This window comes from Pleurodeles waltl, chromosome 6 (assembly GCF_031143425.1).
Source record: "Pleurodeles waltl isolate 20211129_DDA chromosome 6, aPleWal1.hap1.20221129, whole genome shotgun sequence".
In the NCBI taxonomy this organism is placed as follows: domain Eukaryota; kingdom Metazoa; phylum Chordata; class Amphibia; order Caudata; family Salamandridae; genus Pleurodeles; species Pleurodeles waltl.
Genome location: NC_090445.1, coordinates 1723208905 through 1723233253, shown reverse-complemented (window position 1 = coordinate 1723233253; position 24349 = coordinate 1723208905). Strand labels below are relative to the sequence as shown.

Sequence of the window (24349 nt, the reverse complement as noted above, 5' to 3'; positions counted from 1 at the left end):
ACTTTTACAAACTTTTAAACTCTAAAAGAAATGCTAAACAGGATCTAACACAAGGCCCTAGCAGGTCTTTTAAGAATTTAGAAAACTTTTCAAATTGCAAAAATCAATTTCTAATGACAATTTTGGAATTTGTCGTGTGATCAAGTATTGGCTGAGTAGTCCAGCAAATGCAAAGTCTTGTACCCCACCGCTGATCCACCAATGTAGGAAGTTGGCTCTGTATGTGCTATTTCAAAGTAAGGAATAGCATGCACAGAGTCCAAGGGTTCCCCTTAGAGGTAAAATAGTGGTAAAAATAGATAATACTAATGCTCTATTTTGTGGTAGTGTGGTCGAGCAGTAGGCTTATCCAAGGAGTAGTGTTAAGCATTTGTTGCACATACACAAGACAATAAATGAGGTACACACACTCAGAGACAAATCCAGCCAATAGGTTTTTATATAGAAAAATATCTTTTCTTAGTTTATTTTAAGAACCACAGGTTCAAATTCTACATGTAATATCTCATTCGAAAGGTATTGCAGGTAAGTACTTTAGGAACTTCAAATCATCAAAATTGCATGTATACTTTTCAAGTTATTGACAAATAGCTGTTTTAAAAGTGGACACTTAGTGCAATTTTCACAGTTCCTGGGGGAGGTAAGTTTTTGTTAGTTTTACCAGGTAAGTAGGACACTTACAGGGTTCAGTTCTTGGTCCAAGGTAGCCCACCGTTGGGGGTTCAGAGCAACCCCAAAGTCACCACACCAGCAGCTCAGGGCCGGTCAGGTGCAGAGTTCAAAGTGGTGCCCAAAACACATAGGCTAGAATGGAGAGAAGGGGGTGCCCCGGTTCCGGTCTGCTTGCAGGTAAGTACCCGCGTCTTCGGAGGGCAGACCAGAGGGGTTTTGTAGGGCACCGGGGGGGACACAAGCCCACACAGAAATCTCACCCTCAGCAGCACGGGGGCGGCCGGGTGCAGTGTAGAAACAAGCGTCGGGTTCGCAATGTTAGTCTATGAGAGATCTCGGGATCTCTTCAGCGCTGCAGGCAGGCAAGGGGGGGATTCCTCGGGGAAACCTCCACTTGGGCAAGGGAGAGGGACTCCTGGGGGTCACTTCTCCAGTGAAAGTCCGGTCCTTCAGGTCCTGGGGGCTGCGGGTGCAGGGTCTCTCCCAGGCGTCGGGACTTTAGGTTCAAAGAGTCGCGGTCAGGGGAAGCCTCGGGATTCCCTCTGCAGGCGGCGCTGTGGGGGCTCAGGGGGGACAGGTTTTGGTACTCACAGTATCAGAGTAGTCCTGGGGTCCCTCCTGAGGTGTCGGTTCTCCACCAGCCGAGTCGGGGTCGCCGGGTGCAGTGTTGCAAGTCTCACGCTTCTTGCGGGGAGCTTGCAGGGTTCTTTAAAGCTGCTGGAAACAAAGTTGCAGCTTTTCTTGGAGCAGGTCCGCTGTCCTCGGGAGTTTCTTGTCTTTTCGAAGCAGGGGCAGTCCTCAGAGGATGTCGAGGTCGCTGGTCCCTTTGGAAGGCGTCGCTGGAGCAGGATCTTTGGAAGGCAGGAGACAGGCCGGTGAGTTTCTGGGGCCAAGGCAGTTGTCGTCTTCTGGTCTTCCGCTGCAGGGGTTTTCAGCTGGGCAGTCCTTCTTCTTGTAGTTGCAGGAATCTAATTTTCTAGGGTTCAGGGTAGCCCTTAAATACTAAATTTAAGGGCGTGTTTTAGGTCTGGGGGGTTAGTAGCCAATGGCTACTAGCCCTGAGGGTGGGTACACCCTCTTTGTGCCTCCTCCCAAGGGGAGGGGGTCACAATCCTAACCCTATTGGGGGAATCCTCCATCTGCAAGATGGAGGATTTCTAAAAGTTAGAGTCACTTCAGCTCAGGACACCTTAGGGGCTGTCCTGACTGGTCAGTGACTCCTCCTTGTTTTTCTCATTATCTTCTCCGGCCTTGCCGCCAAAAGTGGGGCCTGGCCGGAGGGGGCGGGCAACTCCACTAGCTGGAGTGTCCTGCTGGGTTGGCACAAAGGAGGTGAGCCTTTGAGGCTCACCGCCAGGTGTGACAATTCCTGCCTGGGGGAGGTGTTAGCATCTCCACCCAGTGCAGGCTTTGTTACTGGCCTCAGAGTGACAAAGGCACTCTCCCCATGGGGCCAGCAACATGTCTCGGTTTGTGGCAGGCTGCTAAAACTAGTCAGCCTACACAGATAGTCGGTTAAGTTTCAGGGGGCACCTCTAAGGTGCCCTCTGTGGTGTATTTTACAATAAAATGTACACTGGCATCAGTGTGCATTTATTGTGCTGAGAAGTTTGATACCAAACTTCCCAGTTTTCAGTGTAGCCTTTATGGTGCTGTGGAGTTCGTGTTTGACAGACTCCCAGACCATATACTCTTATGGCTACCCTGCACTTACAATGTCTAAGGTTTTGCTTAGACACTGTAGGGGCACAGTGCTCATGCACTGGTACCCTCACCTATGGTATAGTGCACCCTGCCTTAGGGCTGTAAGGCCTGCTAGAGGGGTGTCTTACCTATACTGCATAGGCAGTGAGAGGCTGGCATGGCACCCTGAGGGGAGTGCCATGTCGACTTACTCATTTTGTTCTCACCAGCACACACAGGCTTGTAAGCAGTGTGTCTGTGCTGAGTGAGGGGTCTCTAGGGTGGCATAATACATGCTACAGCCCTTAGAGACCTTCCTTGGCATCAGGGCCCTTGGTACTAGAAGTACCAGTTACAAGGGACTTATCTGAATGCCAGGGTGTGCCAATTGTGGATACAATGGTACATTTTAGGTGAAAGAACACTGGTGCTGGGGCCTGGTTAGCAGGGTCCCAGCACACTTCTCAGTCAAGTCAGCATCAGTATCAGGCAAAAAGTGGGGGGTAACTGCAACAGGGAGCCATTTCTTTACACTGTCCTCATGTGGTGACGGTTTAGTTGGGTACGACTCCGGGCTATTGTCCGATACCGGAGCGTCGTAGAGGTCCCATGCATCCGGATCATCCTGGCTCATTGTGGTATGAGCTGGTGAGTGTGTTAATGGTGGAGTTTGTGCCAGTGATGCATGAGTTGATGGTGGTGGTGAGGGTGGTGGAGTTACCTTCTTTACCACCTTTGCTTGTGGTTGCTTGTCTTCTTGCTGGAAGTCAAGTTTCCTTTTCCTTTTGATTGGGGGAAGAGTGCTGATCTTCCCTGTATCCTTTTGAATAAAGATCCGCTTTTGCGTGTGATCTGGCTCTATTGTTTGTAATTCCTCCTCAAATCTGTGTTTTTTTAGTTGAGAGGACAGTCCTTGTTCCTCTGAGTAGGAACTAGTTTTTGGTTCGGTTTCTGGGTATTTCGGCACCGAAACCGTGTCTCTGGATTTTTTCGGCTCCGACAATATCTTTTTTCTTTTCGGCGTCGTGCCCTCTCGGTGCCGACCAACTTCGGTGCCGCTGTGTCGGTGCCGAATTTTTTCTGCGTCACTCTCTCGGTCCCGAGATTGCTGCGTGCCTGTATCTCGACCGGAGTCGGATGACTTCAACAGCAGCTCGCCCTTTTTCGGTGCCGATGGACGGTCACCTACTTTCCGGGTTAAGCCATGGCCTGTTGGCGGTGGCGTCCCCTGGGCTTTGTCAGTTTTTTCGAGTGATTTTTGTTTCGACGTCTTACTCACGGTTGGTTGTTCTTCGACGTCGAATTCTTCGGAATCAGACTCGTGGATGGAGAAAGTTTCTTCTTCCTCCTCCTCGAACCGTTGTTGTCCTGTCGGCGTGGACGCCATCTGCAACCTCCTGGCTCTTCGGTCCCTGAGTGTTTTTCTCGACCGAAACGCGCGACAGGCTTCGCACGTATCCTCCTTGTGCTCGGGGGACAGGCACAAGTTACAGACCAAATGTTGATCCGTATAAGGATATTTATTATGGCATTTAGGACAGAATCGGAACGGGGTCCGTTCCATCAGTCTCGATGTTGCACGCGGTCGGGCCGACCAGGCCCCGACGGATGATCGAAATTACCCCGAAGGGCTACCGGAGCTCTTCAAGATTCGGTGTCGATTTGTTCTAACTAACCCGATACCGAACGAAACAATACCGACGAATTTTTCCGAGATTCTGACTAACTTTCCGACCCGAAACACGGAGCAAAAAGGAACACGTCCGAACCCGATGGCGGAAAAAAAAAAATCTAAGATGGAGTCGACGCCCATGCGCAATGAACCCAAGTGGCAGGAGTCCCTCGGTCTCGTGACTCGAAAAGACTTCTTCGAAGAAAAACAGCTTGTAACACTCCGAGCCCAACACCAGACGGCGGACTATGCACAGCATGTGTATCTGCAGCTACACATGCCACCGAACATTATATTTTCTTAGTTTTTTTTCTATACAAAAACCTATTGGCCTGGAATGGTCTCTGAGTGTGTGTTCCTCATTTATTGCCTGTGTGTGTACAACAAATGCTTAACACTACTCCTTTGATAAGCCTACTGCTCGACCACACTACCACAAAATAGAGCATTAGAATTATCTCTTTTTGCCACTATCTTACCTCTAAGGGGAACCCTTGGACTCTGTGCATACTATTCCTTACTTTGAAATAGTGCATTCAGAGCCAACTTCCTACACCAGGAAAACCAGCCCGCCTGGGGCTGAAAAAGGATCAGGAGGAAGCCCCAGTTGAGGGACTTCAGGAACACCCCGGACCTCCCGCCAAAGTGCCCCGTTATCCAGCAAATGACGCCTGAACCGACTTACCTCCAGCTCCAAAGGCCATCTTTGCAGACAGCTCCTGGTTCACCAATTCGCTCTGCACCCAGCTGTCCTATGCCCTGCAATGAAAAACCTGCTGTGCCCTAAGGGTCCCCCCCACCCCTTGTGACCTAGACACTCCAAGGGGACCCCAAGGGACCACCTCTAAACTTACCTGTGCAGCGCTTTTCCAAGTGGACCCTCGCAGAGGCCCTGCACCAGCTCCAGAGACCTTTCATCGCTGTTCCCGCCAGAACCGGGAGCCGCCTGAACTCCTCCAGCTGGCACAGCGCGCCCACAGACGATCTCGACCAACCTGCAAAAGAAGAATTTGGTAAACCAACTGTACGATTTTTAATGAATTTTTAAAGGGGATGGTCCATTGATTCCTATGGTGCGTAACTACGCAGAAAAATACTTTTTATTAAACTTCAAAAGTCTGTATCTCAAAAAGTACTTAACTGTAGGAAGCTGGCCTGGTGTGTGTTGGTTACCTAAGGTACTTACACCTTATACCAAGTCCAGGTATCCCTTATTAGTGTAGTGTAGGCAGTGTCTAGAAGCCAAGCTCTCTAGAGGTAGCTGTGGATGAGTAGCCAAGGCTTATCTAGGAGACATGCAAAGCTCATGCAATACCACTGTAGTCACACAGTACTTACATAAAAGAAAGAAAATACTCAGTGTCACAAAAATAAAGGTACTTTAGTGACAATACCAAAAAAGTACTAGAGAGGCCGCCCTCCAATAGGAGGTAAGTAACACACTAGATATGTACACTAGTAGTTAGTAATAGGCATAGAAAGTGATAGAAAACAGTGCAAGAGCAATTAGACAATAGTGACCCCCTAGGGGGAGCCCAAACCATATACTAAAAAAAATGGACAGCGAACACAGGACCCCCACCTAGGTAAGTAGAATGTGTAGAGCGAACCAGGGGGCTACTATGAAACCCCAGAGGTAAGTACCACAGAGCCTCCTAGCAACCAGGAGGAAAGGAGTAAAATTACTAGATTTTCCCCAAACCGCCCAAAAGGAAGAAAATGAAGAAAATGCAACACCCAGGCAAGACTGCAAGACACCAGCGGTGGATTCCTGAAGAGGAAGAAAGGGACCAAGTCCAGAAGTCACAGTAGAGTCCAGTAGAAGTAGGAGCTACTACCCACCCAGGTGTGGATGCAGGAGTTGGTCGACGCTAGGACGAAGACTGACAGGAATGCACCCCTGGAGCAGATGAAGAGTCCCATGCCGGATGAAGGATTACAGTCGGTCAGTGGCGTAGAAAAGCCACCAATAAGCCTTGGCAAAGGCACAAGTCGTGATGAAGCAAAAGTGGAGCTGCCAGAAGGACTCAACTCACAGGGGTGTCCTATGGGAAGTCCACAGAAGAAGAGGCATCCCCCACAGGAGACCCACTGGATGAGGAATCAGGAGTCACAGAGGAGCCTACGCAGAGGTACTAGAGAAGGGTCCCACGCCACAGGAGAAGCACGTAGAGGGTTGTGCACTGCAGGAAGGAGGGATGGGGCTACAAGGAGCCTGAAGGTCCCTTAGAGATGCATACAAGCTTTGGCAGCTGCAAGAGACGCAGTGCACGGGGGTACTGTCCTGCGTTGGAAGGCAAGGCCTTACCTCCACCAAAGTTGGAAAGCTTTCAGACGAGGACCAAGAAGACTACTCCAGACCACCACCCCTGATGCAGGATCCACGCAGGGGTGTGACTCCTTCACTCCAAGGGAGATTCCTTCTTCCTTCTTGTGCAGACTGAAGACTTGCCGCCCTCAGAGGATGCACAGTCTGGGAAATGTTGCAGAAGTTGGAAGGACCTGAGAAAACAATGTTGCAAGCAGAATCTTTGTCATGGATGAAGACTGTCCGTTCCTGGCGGGCCCAGTCGTAGTTCCAGCGGCTAGAAGTCGAAGTAAGGTTGCTGGAATCTTGCAACCCAAATCTGAGGACCCCGACCAAGAGAGAGAGAGACCCTAAAAAGCCCTGAAAGGGGGATTGGTCACCTAGCCTGGTGACCACCTATCAGAAGGGGGCTCTGACATCACTTGCCTGACGTGGCCACTCAGATGCTCCCAGAGGCCCCTGCCCACCTTGGATTCAAGATGGCAGAACCCAGAGACCCTCTGGAGGAGCTCTGAGAACCACTTCTGGGGCGAGGGACAGGGGAGGGGTCACTTCCCTTTCCTTTATCCAGTTTCGCACCAGAGCTGGGAGTGGGGGTCCCTGAACCGGTGTAGACTGGATTATGCAAGGAGGGCACCATCTGTGCCCTAAAAAGCATTTCCAGAGGCTGTGGGAGGCTACCCCTCCCAAGCCATATAACACCTATTTCCAAAGGGAGAGGGTGTAACACCCCTCTCCCAAAGGAAATCCTTTGTTCTGCCTTCCTGGGCTTGAGCTGTTCAAGCAAAAAGAAGGCAGAAACCTGTCTGAGGTGCGACAACAGCGTGGGCTGCCTGGAAAACCCCAGAAGGATGGTAGGAGCAATGCTGGGGGTCCTCTAAGGAGCTCCCAAAGTACATGGAATCATATTTCCAATACTGGCAACAGTATCAGGGTATGATTCTGACATGTTTGATAACAAACATGCCCAGGTACAGAGTTAAGTCCCTACCTATGTCCAGCTACGTATGTCCAGAACACGCATAAAATGGCATCCCCGCACCGTCACCAAGTCCAGGAGAATGAAACTCGAGTCCGTGGAGGAACCTCTGCTAGAGCAGGGGTGCCCTCACACACAGGTACTTGCACCCTGCCCTCTGGGCTAGGAGGACCTGCCATAGGGGTGACTTGCAGTGACCTGGTGTAGTGACCTGTATTGAAAAAGGGTGAATGTACCCTTTCACGCCGGCTGCAATGGCAAGCCTAAAGAAAACTTTGCATGCACTCCCCATGGGTGGCATAATACATGCTGCAGCCCATGGGGATCCCCTAGTACTCCAAGGCCATGGGTACCGTATACTAGGGACTTACATGGGGGCACCTGTATGCCAGATGTGGGGTGACAAATGGTACAGTTACCATGTTTGAAGGGAGAGAGCATAATCACTGGGGTCCTGGTTAGCAGGATCCCAGTGAACACAGTCAAACACACTGACAACAGGCAGAAAATGGGGGTAACCATGCAAAAAAACAGGGTAATTTTCTATATAAACCAATTTAGATCATCTTTGTCTTAAAATGTAAATAAAAATCTGAAGTATTTCTATAAATTGGTCTCGAGTTATTCCTTTGAATATGTGAGTTGCATGATTGACACCGAGTACAACAAATGCTTTGCACTTCTCCAAGATTGGCCTAAGTGCTCGACCACACTATCTTAAAAATTAGAGCATATGGTGATCTAGTTTTTACCCCTGTAAACCAACGTGTGGTTGCTTGCACACTACATACTGGGTCGGCCTCCTACATCTAGGAAGCTGGCTATCTATGTAGGGTACCAATGACTGGGGCCACTAGCACAGCTTCTCTCGAGAGTGAGGATAAGGGGAGATGTCACTCATTTTCCAGGATTTAGTTTAATCTTCGGGCTGCTTGTTTCTATGCCAAAATGTCTTATTTCAAATAAATGAGTTAATTGAAATAGATCAACAGAGAAAATGAGGCGCTAAATGCAAGAAAGATAACTATGCTGCAATCTATTCCCTTGAAAAGAGGAGGTGAAAGAGAGGAGACGGGGGAGGTGAAAGAGAGGAGACGGGGGAGGTGGAAGAGGGGAGACGGGGGAGGTGGAAGAGGGGAGACGGGGGAGGTGGAAGAGGGGAGACAGGGGAGGTGGAAGAGGGGAGACAGGGGAGGTGGAAGAGGGGAGACAGGGGAGGTGGAAGAGGGGAGACAGGGGAGGTGGAAGAGGGGAGACAGGGGAGGTGGAAGAGGGGAGACAGGGGAGGTGGAAGAGGGGAGACAGGGGAGGTGGGGCAGAGAGGAGACAGGGGAGGTGGGGCAGAGAGGAGACAGGGGAGGTGGGGCAGAGAGGAGACAGGGGAGGTGGGGCAGAGAGGAGACAGGGGAGGTGGGGCAGAGAGGAGACAGGGGAGGTGGGGCAGAGAGGAGACAGGGGAGGTGGGGCAGAGAGGAGACAGGGGAGGTGGGGCAGAGAGGAGACAGGGGAGGGGGCAGAGAGGAGACAGGGGAGGGGGCAGAGAGGAGACAGGGGAGGGGGCAGAGAGGAGACAGGGGAGGGGGCAGAGAGGAGACAGGGGAGGGGGCAGAGAGGAGACAGGGGAGGGGGCAGAGAGGAGACAGGGGAGGGGGCAGAGAGGAGACAGGGGAGGGGGCAGAGAGGAGACAGGGGAGGGGGCAGAGAGGAGACAGGGGAGGGGGCAGAGAGGAGACAGGGGAGGGGGCAGAGAGGAGACAGGGGAGGGGGCAGAGAGGAGACAGGGGAGGGGGCAGAGAGGAGACAGGGGAGGGGGCAGAGAGGAGACAGGGGAGGGGGCAGAGAGGAGACAGGGGAGGGGGCAGAGAGGAGACAAGGGAGGGGGCAGAGAGGAGACAGGGGAGGGGGCAGAGAGGAGACAGGGGAGGGGGCAGAGAGGAGACAGGGGAGGGGGCAGAGAGGAGACAGGGGAGGGGGCAGAGAGGAGACAAGGGAGGGGGCAGAGAGGAGACAAGGGAGGGGGCAGAGAGGAGACAAGGGAGGGGGCAGAGAGGAGACAAGGGAGGGGGCAGAGAGGAGACAAGGGAGGGGGCAGAGAGGAGACAAGGGAGGGGGCAGAGAGGAGACAAGGGAGGGGGCAGAGAGGAGACAAGGGAGGGGGCAGAGAGGAGACAAGGGAGGGGGCAGAGAGGAGACAAGGGAGGGGGCAGAGAGGAGACAAGGGAGGGGACAGGGGAGGGGGAAGAGAGGAGACGGGGGAGGGGGAAGAGAGGAGACAGGGGAGGGGGAAGAGAGGAGACAGGGGAGGGGGAAGAGAGGAGACAGGGGAGGGGGAAGAGAGGAGACAGGGGAGGGGGAAGAGAGGAGACAGGGGAGGGGGAAGAGAGGAGACAGGGGAGGGGGAAGAGAGGAGACAGGGGAGGGGGAAGAGAGGAGACAGGGGAGGGGGAAGAGAGGAGACAGGGGAGGGGGAAGAGAGGAGACAGGGGAGGGGGAAGAGAGGAGACAGGGGAGGGGGAAGAGAGGAGACAGGGGAGGGGGAAGAGAGGAGACAGGGGAGGAGGGATAGAGCAGACAGGGGAGGAGGGATAGAGCAGACAGGGGAGGAGGGATAGAGCAGACAGGGGAGGAGGGATAGAGCAGACAGGGGAGGAGGGATAGAGCAGACAGGGGAGGAGGGATAGAGCAGACAGGGGAGGAGGGATAGAGCAGACAGGGGAGGAGGGATAGAGCAGACAGGGGAGGAGGGATAGAGCAGACAGGGGAGGAGGGATAGAGCAGACAGGGGAGGAGGGATAGAGCAGACAGGGGAGGAGGGATAGAGCAGACAGGGGAGGAGGGATAGAGCAGACAGGGGAGGAGGGATAGAGCAGACAGGGGAGGAGGGATAGAGCAGACAGGGGAGGAGGGGTAGAGGAGACAGGGGAGGAGGGGTAGAGGAGACAGGGGAGGAGGGGTAGAGGAGACAGGGGAGGAGGGGTAGAGGAGACAGGGGAGGAGGGGTAGAGGAGACAGGGGAGGAGGGGTAGAGGAGACAGGGGAGGAGGGGTAGAGGAGACAGGGGAGGAGGGGTAGAGGAGACAGGGGAGGAGGGGTAGAGGAGACAGGGGAGGAGGGGTAGAGGAGACAGGGGAGGAGGGGTAGAGGAGACAGGGGAGGAGGGGTAGAGGAGACAGGGGAGGAGGGGTAGAGGAGACAGGGGAGGAGGGGTAGAGGAGACAGGGGAGGAGGGGTAGAGGAGACAGGGGAGGAGGGGTAGAGGAGACAGGGGAGGAGGGGTAGAGGAGACAGGGGAGGAGGGGTAGAGGAGACAGGGGAGGAGGGGTAGAGGAGACAGGGGAGGAGGGGTAGAGGAGACAGGGGAGGAGGGGTAGAGGAGACAGGGGAGGAGGGGTAGAGGAGACAGGGGAGGAGGGGTAGACGAGACAGGGGAGGAGGGGTAGACGAGACAGGGGATTACCAGGATTCTAACGAGCTACAATACTGACTGTTCACCTTTACTACATCTAGAAAATCATAACACCCACATGGGGTCCTAAAAAAGCAAAGCAGTAATATCCAAAGCCCTGGCCCTGAGGGCACACAAGAGGCAAACATCAGAACTCACAAAAGACGCTGCCCCAGGATGCAAGTGATAGCTCATGTAACTGCAGCTTTCAAATAAGCATTTTATGCTTCACTCGCACTGTCTCCATCACCCACTCCTTGTGCAACCCTAATCACAATCTAATGAATGCCTTGTTTGCCTTGAGTCTTCCCTGGACACTCCCTGCCCCTTGTTACCGGAGCAGCCTTCTTCTTTTGACCTTTGCTCTTCTTTGCTTCACTTTCATCCTCTGAATCTGGGGCTTCCACTTTCTTATTCACAGGTTTCTGCAACGATAAGGAGTAATGAAGGTGTCTGCCACCATCCAACATTGTCTATGTTCATTGGCTGACATCAGATTCCTAATCTCCCAATATCTTTAATGACTTCTTCGACTTCGACACTGGAGCGTTCTAAGTCCTTAAGGGACTACTGAGAGTGGTTTGGTTGTGACATGGCCTTACCATCCGCTCCATTACGCAGTCCTCAGCAGCACTAGTGTCCTCTGCCAGTACAGAGAAGAGTCAGCTTACGGACCTCAGAGCACTCGTTACACTGTGTTCATCACTCTCCCCGGCACTCAGAACCCGCTCCATTACGCAGCCCTCAGCAGCACTAGCGTCCTCTGCCAGTACAGAGAAGAGTCAGCTTACGGACCTCAGAGCTCTCGTTACACTGTATTCATCACTATCCCTGCTGCACTACACTCAGTACCCGCTCCATTAAGCAGCCCTCAGCAGCACTAGCGTCTTCTGCCAGTACAGAGGAGTCAGCTTACGGACCTCAGAGCTCTCGTTACACTGTGTTCATCACTCTCCCTGCTGCACTCACTACCCGCTCCATTACGCAGCCCTCAGCAGCATTTTCACACAGTACTCGCTGAGCCTTTTTCGGTCTGCACCTCAACCACTTCAGTCACAAATACTCCAGTGCTGCTTCGGCCTCATTCCTCATCTACCTCTTTAGTCTTCTTGCCTCCAGCCTTCTTTCCTTCCTTCTCATCATCAGAGCATTGGGGAGGCACCGGCTTAGTCACAGTCTTGTTAGCAGCTTTCTGAAATGGAGAAACACCCAGATGAGAGGCATGCATGCAAGGGATCACGCAGCAATAAACCCAGCAGAGAAGGGTGGCACCAAGTGGCCTCATGCCCACCTAATCCTGGGCTTCTATTGCTCCTCAAGCGCTGCAAACTGCACATTCTCAGCCCCTAGCGATGTCTGCAGTCCAACCCAGAGACACTCCTGGAAGCAGCAAAGGTGTTCACCCAGAGAGATTATGGTGCGGAACTGTACTGACAAAGCAGTATCACTCGGCCTCTACCCACACAGACGAGGCTGCTTGCCTTTTCACTACGTGAGACGGCAGAGCCCTCTCATCCCATTTATGTAGCACTGCCAAGGCCCACAGATCAGCCTTGCTTATAGACATAAAGGCCCCTTCTCACGTCAGCTTTAGTCCCTGCACAAGGACTCTCAGCTTTACTCTTACTGCTGAGCATTCTCCCACCCCTCAAGAAGCTCCACTCACACAGCTGAGACTACTCCACTTCTCTCAGGCCCCCTCAGCTCAGATTTACACATATTTCTAGGGATTCTCACATTAGCTTTACTCAAACAACTGATGTTTCTGTCCTGAGCTTTAGTCACTGCTGGAGTGACTCACAGCAGCTTTACTGCACGGCCAAGGCTCCCCTATAGGCGAACACCACGGAGACTCCGCTCAATGGCTCTGCGCACACTGTGAATACATATCACCTCTATTCTCCTTAAGGATTACATTTATGTGTCTGCAGAAATTCTGAAGAGCATTCACAGAAAAACAAACAGCTGCTAGGTGTCAGCCATATGATGGTCACATAACACCATGTAAAAAAGGTGAAAACTAAAACCATCACATCATAGTATTTGAGTAAGCACACATGTACAGCATAAATCAATACTGAGCGGATATACTAAGATTAGGTTTCCAGTTGCATATTGTAAGGAAATGCCTCCTTGGCATGGTTGCCCCCTGACTTTTTGCCTTTGCTGATGCTATGTTTACAATTGAAAGTGTGCTGAGGCCTGCTAACCAGGCCCCAGCACCAGTGTTCTTTCCCTAACCTGTACTTTTGTATCCACAATTGGCAGACCCTGGCATCCAGATAAGTCCCTTGTAACTGGTACTTCTAGTACCAAGGGCCCTGATGCCAAGGAAGGTCTCTAAGGGCTGCAGCATGTCTTATGCCACCCTGGAGACCTCTCACTCAGCACAGACACACTGCTTACCAGCTTGTGTGTGCTAGTGAGGACAAAACGAGTAAGTCGACATGGCACTCCCCTCAGGGTGCCATGCCAGCCTCTCACTGCCTATGCAGTATAGGTAAGACACCCCTCTAGCAGGCCTTACAGCCCTAAGGCAGGGTGCACTATACCATAGGTGAGGGTACCAGTGCATGAGCATGGTACCCCTACAGTGTCTAAATAAAACCTTAGACATTGTAAAGTGCAGGGTAGCCATAAGAGTATATGGTCTGGGAGTCTGTCAAACACGAACTCCACAGCACCATAATGGCTACACTGAAAACTGGGAAGTTTGGTATCAAACTTCTCAGTACAATAAATGCACACTGATGCCAGTGTACATTTTATTGTAAAATACACCACAGAGGGCACCTTAGAAGTGCCCCCTGAAACTTAACCGACTATCTGTGTAGGCTGACTAGTTTTAGCAGCCTGCCACAAACCGAGACATGTTGCTGGCCCCATGGGGAGAGTGCCTTTGTCACTCTGAGGCCAGTAACAAAGCCTGCACTGGGTGGAGATGCTAACACCTCCCCCAGGCAGGAATTGTCACACCTGGCGGTGAGCCTCAAAGGCTCACCTCCTTTGTGCCAACCCAGCAGGACACTCCAGCTAGTGGAGTTGCCCGCCCCCTCCGGCCAGGCCCCACTTTTTGGCGGCAAGGCCGGAGAAGATAATGAGAAAAACAAGGAGGAGTCACTGACCAGTCAGGACAGCCCCTAAGGTGTCCTGAGCTGAGGTGACTAACTTTTAGAAATCCTCCATCTTGCAGATGGAGGATTCCCCCAATAGGGTTAGGAATGTGACCCCCTCCCCTTGGGAGGAGGCACAAAGAGGGTGTACCCACCCTCAGGGCTAGTAGCCATTGGCTACTAACCCCCCAGACCTAAACACGCCCTTAAATTTAGTATTTAAGGGCTACCCTGAACCCTAGAAAATTAGATTCCTGCAACTACAAGAAGAAGGACTGCCTAGCTGAAAACCCCTGCAGAGGAAGACCAGAAGACGACAACTGCCTTGGCTCCAGAAACTCACCGGCCGGTCTCCTGCCTTCCAAAGATCCTGCTCCAGCGACGCCTTCCAAAGGGACCAGCGACCTCGACATCCTCTGAGGACTGCCCCTGCTTCGAAAAGACAAGAAACTCCCGAGGACAGCGGACCTGCTCCAAGAAAAGCTGCAACTTTGTTTCCAGCAGCTTTAAAGAGCCCTGCAAGCTCCCCGCAAGAAGCGTGAGACTTGCAACACTGCACCCGGCGACCCCGACTCGGCTGGTGGCGATCCAACACCTCAGGAGGGACCCCAGGACTACTCTGATACTGTGAGTACCAAAACCTGTCCCCCCTGAGCCCCCACAGCGCCGCCTGCAGAGGGAATCCCGAGGCTTCCCCTGACCGCGACCCTTTGAACCTAAAGTCCCGACGCCTGGGAGAGACCCTGCACCCGCAGCCCCCAGGACCTGAAGGACCGGACTTTCACTGGAGAAGTGACCCCCAGGAGTCCCTCTCCCTTGCCCAAGTGGAGGTTTCCCCGAGGAATCCCCCCCTTGCCTGCCTGCAGCGCTGAAGAGATCCCGAGATCTCTCATAGACTAACATTGCGAACCCGACGCTTGTTTCTACACTGCACCCGGCCGCCCCCGCGCCGCTGAGGGTGAAATTTCTGTGTGGACCTGTGTCCCCCCCGGTGCCCTACAAAACCCCCCTGGTCTGCCCTCCGAAGACGCGGGTACTTACCTGCAAGCAGACCGGAACCGGGGCACCCCCTTCTCTCCATTCTAGCCTATGTGTTTTGGGCACCACTTTGAACTCTGCACCTGACCGGCCCTGAGCTGCTGGTGTGGTGACTTTGGGGTTGCTCTGAACCCCCAACGGTGGGCTACCTTGGACCAAGAACTAAGCCCTGTAAGTGTCTTACTTACCTGGTGAACCTAACAAATACTTACCTCCCCCAGGAACTGTGAAAATTGCACTAAGTGTCCACTTTCAAAACAGCTATTTGTCAATAACTTGAAAAGTATACATGCAATTTTGATGATTTGAAGTTCCTAAAGTACTTACCTGCAATACCTTTCGAATGAGATATTACATGTAGAATTTGAACCTGTGGTTCTTAAAATAAACTAAGAAAATATATTTTTCTATATAAAAACCTATTGGCTGGATTTGTCTCTGAGTGTGTGTACCTCATTTATTGTCTTGTGTATGTACAACAAATGCTTAACACTACTCCTTGGATAAGCCTACTGCTCGACCACACTACCACAAAATAGAGCATTAGTATTATCTATTTCTACCACTATTTTACCTCTAAGGGGAACCCTTGGACTCTGTGCATGCTATTCCTTACTTTGAAATAGCACATACAGAGCCAACTTCCTACACATATAAAATAGTGTCCGTTCAAACATCAGCCAGCATTAAAGTCAGACAGCAGCACAACTAGTATTTAAGTTAAGTAAGTTATGAAATCTGAACATCTTCGGGGACCTCTGTAGCAGCTATCTCGTTCAGCATCAATCCGCAGGGAGCTTGATTGCAGGAGACCCATAGCAACTCTGACTCCACTAGGACACAGAACAGCGTAAACATCAGCTAACTTCAAACTCATACAGCAGCAGATTTAGAATTAGGCTGGAGGGGGGGGAAGGACTTCTAGTATCAGGCTCACCAAATCAAATCTGGGAGCAGCACCTAGGATAGCTGACCAACACTGACGGCCGCTGGGGAGTTTGTAAAGTTCAGTCACTGATCAGTGTTAGGAAAGCCCAAAAATAACTGCTTCCCACATATTAAACTTTTGAATGGCCACGTATAGGACACTCACATGAAGGCTGCTCTGGGTGGAAACAAAGAAGGTGTGCAACAAAACGTCTGACACACCCTAAGTTTTCTGCAAGCAAAGGGGTGTTCGCTTCAGAGGGAAGGAAAGAAGACTGCACTCACCTTGACTTTACTCTTCTCTTTTGGAATCTCATCTTCACTTGAGCCTTCATCAGAGACTGAAATGGTCTTCCCGCCCTGCCAGAAGAAAGTACAACTTGTTACTGGTAGATGAAGTAATAGTGTTGAAATGCTGGATTTTATTTGTCAAGTTCAGCACAAAGTTCATCAGTTCTTTACTTATCATTCTAGATGTCAAATAAGTGCTTCCATCTATGGTCCCTTCTTCTATTCCTCAATCTTGTACAGTGCTACATTGCTAGATTTGCCTTCTGTAAGCACCGCATCCATACTTGACCTTTCTGAAATAACTCACTTGCACGTATCGCAGCATATGAGCCTTCCACCCTTGTTCAGATACAGACACCACAGAGTCTGGGAGTTTGACATTTCTCCCTTCAAAGCATTAAGTCCAGAGGTACTCACCTGCTTCCCTTTAGCAGAATCATTTTTCTTGGGTTTTTTATTTTCTTCAGAAGAAACCTATCAGGGTGAAAGCAGAAATACACCAGTCACTTGGTACCCAGAGGGTGACACCCAAATGTAGCACAACCTTGAGCACCAAACAAACATCCTAGCAATATATAAACATAAACCCCTACCTCGATAATGTTAGTCCGTTAATCCATTAGTAATTATAACGTAGTCTACATATTGAGGCTACCACAAAGATAGTCTTGTGGGAGGTAACTATTTAAGAAGCAGCAACCAGGCTCTAGGAAGATGTGCTGAAACACTGGGCTCACGTCAAACATTGCGTGAGTCAGTGAGGAAGGCTGGAGGTAGCTTCCATCTCAAGGCTCACTCTACACCAAGAAAAATGAGACAACAGCAGGGTATTGTAACAAAAATATCAAATACTTCTGAGTGATTCCATGTAGGAAGCTGGCTTGGTGTGTGGTGGGTACCTAAAGTACTTACACCTTATACCAGGTCCAGGTATCGCCTCGTAGTGAAGTGTAGGCAGTGTCTAGAAGCCAGGGCTCTCTAGAGGGAGCTGTCGATGAGCTGCCAAGGCTTATCTAGGAGACATGCAAAGCTCATGCAATACCACTTGCAGTCGCACAGCACTTACACACAAGAAAAAACACTGTTTAAAAAATAAAGGTGCTTTATTTTAGTAACAAAAACAAAAAGTACTAGAGAGGCAATACTCCAATAGGAGGTAAGTAAGACACTAAATATATACACTAGCTATCAGCAATAGGCATAGAACGTGGTAGAAAACAGTGCAAAAGCAATTAGGCAACAGTGACCCTCGGGGAGCCCACCCCATGTACTAAAAAAATGGAATGTGAACACAGGACCCCCACCTAGGTAAGTGGGATGTGTAGAGGGAAGTTGGGGGTACTAGGAAACCCCAAAGGTAAATACCAGTGTTCCCTGGCAACCACAAAGAAAGGACTAAATTACTAGATTTTCCCCAAACCACCCAAAATGAAGAAAATGCAACACCCAGACAAGACTGCAAGACACCAGCGGTAGATTCCTGAAGAGGAAGACCTGTGGAAGAAGGGAACCAAGTCAAGAAGTCACAGAAGAGTCCAGGAGGAGTAGGAGCTACTACCCACTCAGCTGTGGATGCAGGAGTTGGTCAATGGTGAGACAAAGACGGTCAGGAACACAGCCCTGGAACAGGTAAACAGTTCCTGGAGGATGCAGCCGACGTCCCTCGCCGGACGAAGGATTGCAGTCGGTCAGTGGTTTGGAAAAGCCACCAACAAGCTTAGACAAAGGCAGAAGTCGTGGTGAAGCAAAAGTGGAGCTGCTGGGGAACAGCAAGGTCCAGGAGGACTCAACCCACAGGGGGAAGTCCAAGGGGGACCCTCAGCAAAGCAGAGAGTCCACAGAAGAGGAAGCCCCCACAGGAGACCCACTGTATGACGAACCAGAAGTCAAAGTGGAGCCCAGGCAGCACAACTGGAGAAGGGTCCCACGCCACAGGAGAAGCACGCAGAGGGCTGTGCGTTGCAGGAAGGAGTGCTGGGGCTACCTACAGGAAGCCTGAAGATCCCTTGGAAGAGATGCAAACAAGCCTTGGCAGCTGTAAGAGACGCAGTGCACAGTGGTACTGTCCTGCGCGGGAAGGCAAGGGTTTACCTCCACCAAAGTTGGACGGCTGGCAGATAGGACCAACAGGACTACTCTGGAACACCACCTGTGATGCAGGATCCATCATGCCGGTTGTCATTGATGTTGGTGCCTCCGGATGCAGAGGAGGGACTCCTTAACTCCAAAGGAGATTCCTTCTTCCTTCTCGTGGAGACTGAAGACTTGCCGCCCTCAGAGGATGTACGGCTGGGGAAATGTGGCAGAAGCTGGAAGGAGCCGTGGAAACAATGTTGCAAGCAGAGTCTTGGTTGTGGATGCAGCTTGTCGGTTCCTGGAGGGTCCAGTCGCGGTTTCAGTGGCTAGAAGGCGAAGTAAGGTTGCAGAGGAGTCCTGCTGGAATATTGCAAGCCTAATTGGAGGACCCCACCCTAGAGAGAGACCCTAAATAGCCCTGAAAAGGGGATAGGTCACCTAACATGGTAACCACCTATCAGGAGGGGGCTTCAACGTCACCTACTTTATCCGGCCACTCCGATGCTCCCAGAGGTCCCTGCCAACCTTGGACTCAAGATGGGATAACCCAGGGACCCTCTGGCGAAGCTCTGGGGACCACCCCTGTAGTGGTGAAGGACAGGGGAGTGGTCACTCCCCTTTCCATTGTCCAGCTTCACGCCAGAGCAGGGACTGGAGGTCTCAGAACCGGTGTAGACTAGTTTATGCACAGAGGGCACCAAATGTGCCTTTCAAAGCATACCAGTGGCTTGGGGAGGCTACTCCTCCCCAGCCATGTAGCACCTATTGCCAAAGGGTGAGGGTGTAACACCCCTCTCCCAAAGGAAATCCTTTGTTATGCCTTCCTTGGCTTGAGCTGTTCAAGCAGCAGGAGGGCAGAAAGGGTTGAGGGTTTCGAAGAAGCTTGGGCTGCCCGGAAACACCAAGAAGGCTGATAGGACCAATGCTGGGGGTCCTCTAAGGAGCCCCCAGAGTGCATGAAATCATACTTCCAATACTGGGAACAGCACTGGGGTATGATTCCTATATGTTTGATACCAAATATGCCTAAGTTCGGAGTGACCATTCTGTAGCTGGACATAGACAGTGACCTTGTCTAGTACATACATAAAATGGCATCCCTGCACTCACAAAGTCCAGGAAAATGGAACCGGAGTTCATGGGGGAACCTCTGCTAGAGCAGGGGTGCCCTCATACACAGGTACTTGCACCCTGCCCTCAGGGCTGGAGGACCTGCCATTGGGATGACTTAGTGGCCTGGCGCAGTGCACCTTTTCAAGCAGGCTGCAATGGCAGGCCTGCGGAGCACACTGCATGGGCTCCATATGGGTGGCATAATACATGCTGCAGCCCATGGGGAACCCCTGGTGCCCCAATGCCATGGGTACCACACACCAGGTACTTACATGGGGGCACCAGTACGTCAAATGTGGGGTGAAAAATGGTACAGTTACCAAGTTTGAAGGGAGAGAGAATAAATCACTGGGGTCCTGGTTAGCCAGATCCTAGTAAACGGTCAAACACACTGACAACAGACAGAAAATGGGGGTAACCATGCTAGAAAGAGGGTACTTTCCTACATTACATAAATGCACTTCTGCTACTGGGACCAATGTGCTGCACCAAAGGAGTCAACCAACACTGCCATTCACTCAGAGCCCAGCAACAGCACACCTCCAAGAGATATGTGAAGCAGACAAACAACTGGAATTCAGGAAACCCTTCCAGACCAAAGGCTTGATTTTGATCTTGGGAGAGGGGAATACTCCTCTCACAAACGTCATGGATATCCCGTCCATGGAATTACGATCTGCACCGACTATAATGGGATAATAATACAGTGGACAGGATATCCGTCACGTTTGACGGAATAACCCCCTCCGCTAAGATTTAAATCGGGCTACACGTCTAACTCGACTTTCCGCCTTCCCTCACATCTGCTCCTATGACCAGGATCAGACGGCCGTGGGAGGGGTAGGCTTAGATGGCCATAGGGAGGTGACAGGGGCAGGGGCCGTGGACTTGTCCAGCACCAGTGACTCTCTCTGACCTTTGGAGTCACATTTGGCTTCTCCAGCTTCTTGTTCTTCTTGTTCAATTTCTTGCCCACATCGTCCTCGTCATCAGAGATGGGAGTCTGTGGAAAGAAGGATAGTTCACTGAGAATAAAAGTGGTGAGCAATAAAACCAGCAGCCAGGGAGATGTATCATCTTACACATTCTTAACAGCAAACACTGCCTAAAACAAAAACTACTTAGGTTCCTTACGAGCATGGTTTGTCTTGCTCTCAGGCACCACTGACTTTGAAGTCGACATTTTAAAGTATTTTTGACTTCCAAAACACAAGAGAACTTAATGGGCCGGAGACCTCGGCTGGGCACGGAGACTCAGGAAGGGTACGTATGATGGTTGACATCTACATGGACAGATAGGGCTTTATATGGTCAACACAAACGGTTGCCAAGTTTCATGGCTAAATTTCCTTGAAAAACAAGACCCTCCACCTACTGAAGGTGGAACTCACCACAGCATACACTGGCAGAGGAAGCTTCTTCAAGTACCAGACAGACACTGAAAGAAGGAGCTTCTTACAGTACCAGACACTGGCAGAGGGAGCTTCTTTCAGTACCGGACACTGGCAGAGGGAGCTTCTTTCAGTACCGGACACTGGCAGAGGGAGCTTCTTTCAGTACCGGACACTGGCAGAGGGAGCTTCTTTCAGTACCGGACACTGGCAGAGGGAGCTTCTTTCAGTACCGGACACTGGCAGAGGGAGCTTCTTTCAGTACCGGACACTGGCAGAGGGAGCTTCTTTCAGTACCAGACACAGTCAGAGGGAGCTTCTTACAGTACCGGACACTGGCAGAAGGAGCTTCTTACAGTACCGGTGTTAGACCTGACAGCCTTAGGGTAGTCACCCCTAACTTTTTGCCTGCCTCCCTCCACTTTTTGGACACTGTTTTTGCTGGCTTTTAGACTCTGCGCACTTTACCACTGCTAACCAGTGCTAAAGTGCATATGCTCTCTCCCTTAAAACATGGTAACCTTGAATCATACCTGATTGGACTATTAATTTACTTATAAGTCCCTAGTAATGTGCACTCTATGTGTATAGGGCCGGTAGATTAAATGCTACTAGTGGGCCTGCAGCACTAGTTGTGCCACCCACTTAAGTAGCCCCTTTTTCCTTGTCTCAGGCCTGCCATTGCAAGGCCTGTGTGTACAGTTTCACTGTCACCTCGACTTGGCATTTAAAAGTACTTGCCAAGCCTAAAACTCCCCTTTCTCCACATATAAGTCACCTCTAATGTGTGCCCTAGGTAACCCCTAGAGCAGGGTGCTGTGTGGGTGAAAGGCAGGACATGTACCTGTGTAGTTTACATGTCCTGGTAGTGTAAAACTCCTAAATTCGTTTTTGCACTACTGTGAGGCCTGCTCCCTTCATAGGTTAACATTGGGGCTGCCCTCATGCAGTATTGAAGTGGTAGCTGCTCATCTGAAAGGAGTAGGAAGGTCATATTTAGTATGGCCAGAATGGTAATATAAAATCCTGCTGACTGGTGAAGTTGGATTTAATATTACTATTCTAGAAATGCCTCTTTTAGAAAGTGAGCATTTCTTTGCACTTAAATCTTTCTGTGCCTTACAATCCACGTCTGGCTGGGCTTGGTTGACAGCTCCTTGTGCATTCACTCAGACACACCCCAAACACAGGGTACTCAGCCTCACTTGCATACATCTGCATTTTGAATGGGTCTTCCTGGGCTGGGAGGGTGGAGGGCCTGCTCTCACACAAAGGACTGCCACACCCCCTACTGGGACCCTGGCAGACAGGATTGAACTGAAAGGGGACCTGGTGCACTTCTTAGCCACTCTTTGAAGTCTCCCCCACTTCAAAAGCACATTTGGGTATAAAACAGGGCCTCTGCCCTACCTCATCAGACACTTGCTGGAGAAGAAACCTGAACCAGAAACTACATCCTGCCAAGAAGAACTGCCTGGCTGCTCAAAGGACTCACCTGTCTGCTTTCTACAAAGGACTGCTGCCTTGCTGTTGGCCTGCTGCCTTGCTGAACTCTTGTCTGGCTGTGAAAGTGCTCTCCAAGGGCTTGGATTGAGCTTGCCTCCTGTTCCCTGAAGTCTCAGGACCAAAAATACTTCTGTTTTTCACTTGGATGCTCCGTGCGCCGAAAATTTTGACGCTCATCTTGTACCGCGGCGAGAAAAACGCCGCACACCGACTCTGATCGACGCAACGCTCTTGGGACGACCGGAAATCCGACGCACGGCTTCGCAAGGACAACGCCACCCGACCCCTAAGAGGAGAAATCGATGCAACGCCTGCTGTGAGATCGTAATTTCGACGCACAGCCCCGCAGAATGACGCGCAGCCGGAAAACAAGCAGGAAAATCCACGCACAGACCCGGGACATCTGGTAATCCCCGCAACCCACAGAAAGACTGTCCGCACGCCGGAAAACGACGCACGACTTCCCCGCGTGGAAAATAACGACGCAAGTGTGTGTGCTGGGGAGAAATCGACGCGCACACCCTTTTTCCACGCACCTCTTCCTTTGTGGCCCTCTGAGGAGATTTTTCCACTCCAAACCAGGTACTTGTGCTTGAAAGAGACTGTTTATATTCTAAAGACTTAAGACACTTTATATCACTTTTCAGTGATATCTCTACAATTTTCCATTGCAACTTTATTCTTTTGACCTACAATTATCCTGATAAATATTCTATATTTTTCTAAACACTGTGTGGTGTATTTTTGTGGTGCTATATGGTGGTATTGTATGATTTATTGCACAAATACTTTACACATTGCCTTCTAAGTTAAGCCTGACTGCTCGTGCCAAGCTACCAGAGGGTGTGCACAGGATAATCTTGGATTGTGTGTGACTTACCCTGACTAGAGTGAGGGCTTTTGCTTGGACAGGGGGTAACCTGACTGCCAACCAAAAACCCCATTTCTAACAACCGGTCACTGGCAGAAGGAGCTTCTTACAGTACCGGTCACTGGCAGAAGGAGCTTCTTACAGTACCGGACACTGGCAGAGGGAGGGGACTTTGACCTAGTCCAGTTGGATACATATACGGTCAAACAACTAAGAGGATTCTGCAGGGCAATGAGGGTACCCACCCAAGGGGCCTCCAGAAAGGAGGACTTTCAAGTGGTGCTGAGGGCCTGGGCAGAAGCCCATTTAGAGGATGATGAGGAAGAGGAGCCAGAAAATGGCCCCTCAGAGGAATTTTCACTATCTGTGGATGGTGTTACCACTGCAATTGTGCCCCCTTCCAGATCAGGGAGCAGTGTCTCTGTGCAAAGCCTGACCGCAGAGGAAAGGAGAGAAGAAAGGGAGTTCCAATTGCAAACGGCGAAACTGAAAATTGAGGCTCAACAGGAGGAGAGAAAGGCAGAAAGAGAAGCCAAGCAAGCGGAGGCTGAAAGAGCAGCCAAACAAATTGAAGCTGAAAGAGAAGCCAAACAAGCTGAAGCTGAAAGAGCAACCAAACAGGTGGCGGCTGAGAGAGCTTTGGCTGAAAAGAAACTATTGTTGGCTCATGAACTGAGTCTCAAGGAGCTGGAGATCAAGACGAGACAGTCTGAATCCAGCAATAATGGTGGCAGCATACTGACAGGACCTGCTGGAGAAAAGAAGGTTTGTATACCCAAAAATGTGGTGCCCAGTTTTGTGGTGGGAGATGACATAGATAAATGGTTAGCTGCTTATGAAGTTGCACTAAGGGCTCATGAGGTTCCTGAAGGGCAATGGGGGGTAGCTATGTGGGGTTATGTACCGCCATTGGGGAGGGATACACTCCTCACATTGGATCAACCTGATCAAAACACATACCCACTTCAGAAAGCCACTTTACTTGCCAAGTTTGGGCTGACCCCTGAGGGATACCATCAGAGGTTCAGGGACAGCACCAAACAAACCACACAAACATGGGTAGATTTCTTTGACTTCTCCAGTAAGGCACTGAATGGATGGGTGCGGGGCAACAAAGTAGCTGATTATAAAGGTTTATATGACTTGATTCTGAGAAAGCATATGCTTAATACTACTTATACAGAGTTGCGCCAGCACTTAGTGGATAGTAAGCTGACTGATCCCAGGAAGCTTGCTGAGGAGGCAGACCTCTGGGTTAGCACCA

At 50.9% G+C, this 24349-nt stretch overlaps 1 protein-coding gene across 3 annotated transcripts in view; it reads right to left on the bottom strand.

Moving 5' to 3' along the window:
- Nucleotides 1-24349, bottom strand: part of ABCF1 (ATP binding cassette subfamily F member 1) — a 484546-nt gene that overhangs the window by 382878 nt on the left and 77319 nt on the right. The window contains exons 7-11 of one of the 3 annotated variants that reach the window (XM_069241960.1): nt 20234-20320; nt 16546-16602; nt 16123-16197; nt 11856-11951; nt 11095-11184 (exon numbers count right to left, since the gene is read on the bottom strand). In XM_069241960.1, coding sequence (XP_069098061.1) covers nt 11095-11184; nt 11856-11951; nt 16123-16197; nt 16546-16602; nt 20234-20320 — 405 coding nt within the window. The remainder of the gene's footprint in view (nt 1-11094; nt 11185-11855; nt 11952-16122; nt 16198-16545; nt 16603-20233; nt 20321-24349) is intronic. The other 2 variants (XM_069241963.1, XM_069241962.1) reach the window with 2 other exon arrangements.